At 57.8% G+C, this 881-nt stretch overlaps 1 protein-coding gene across 1 annotated transcript; it reads right to left on the minus strand.

The window, feature by feature from the left end:
* Positions 1-120: 120 nt before the first annotated feature.
* EMH_0000090 (uncharacterized protein) lies at positions 121-825 on the minus strand (the record flags this gene model as incomplete). Its single annotated transcript, XM_038022210.1, has 1 exon — positions 121-825. One exon carries the CDS (start codon positions 823-825, stop codon positions 121-123), a length of 705 nt encoding a protein of 234 aa, XP_037878064.1.
* Between the last annotated feature and the right edge of the window lie 56 nt (positions 826-881).

An 881-nucleotide genomic window follows, 5' to 3' on the forward strand; every position in this document is an offset into this window, starting at 1 on the left:
TATATATATATATATATATATATATATATATATATATATATATATATATGTATATCGCGGGATAGTACAACCCGTCCAGGTGCTGCTGTTCCTGCTGCTGTTATGTCGTATGAGCAGCAACTATAGAAGCAGCAGCAGCAGCAGCTGCAGCAAGAAGGTGTTACCTGTCTTTACGTGGCTGTCTACATCCATCGAGTCGCTGCTATCCAAGGAATCGGCATCGTGCTCCTCTGGCTGCTGCTGCTGCTGCTGGTGCTGGTGCTGTCGTGCATGCCCGCGACGCTGCTGACGCTGCTGCTGCTGCAGTTGCTGCTGCTCCTGCTGCTCCTGCTGCTGCTCTGCAGCAGCCTCACCCTCTGCTGATGTCCGAGCACCCCGCCACCCCCGCTGCCGCGAGCGTTCCCCTGTGCGTGTGCTGCTGCTGCTGGGCTCTTGCTGCTGCTGCGGCGGCAGTTCCTCTTGCTCATCCTCCTCCTGCTGCTGCTGTTGCTGCTGCTGTAGATGCTGCTGCAGCAGCTGCTCCTGCTGTTGCAGGCCCCCTTCTGCCTGAGACTCTCGCGCAAACTCCTCCATTTGCTGTTGTGACTGCTGCTGCAGCTGCTGCAGCTGCTGCAGCTGCTGCAGCTGCTGCATCGGTGGACGCTCAGCTGCCTGCACAGAGCGTCTCACTTCTGTCTCCACCCGTGACAGAGGGGCCCTGCAGTCTACGGCAAAGGTGTTGCTGCTGCTGCTGCTGCTGCTGCTGAATCTATGGCCCCAAGGCAGCATATCTCCGAACAAACCGCCCCGTTGCTGCTGCAGCATCAGCTCCTGCAGCTGCAGCATCGGCGTCAGTCCGGCGATTGCTGCAGTGTGGCTGGTGTTGCTGCTGCTGCTGTAGC

The sequence above is a fragment of the Eimeria mitis genome, genomic scaffold (assembly GCF_000499745.2).
Source record: "Eimeria mitis Houghton genomic scaffold, Emh_scaff12135, whole genome shotgun sequence".
Classification (NCBI taxonomy): Eukaryota; Apicomplexa; class Conoidasida; order Eucoccidiorida; family Eimeriidae; genus Eimeria; species Eimeria mitis.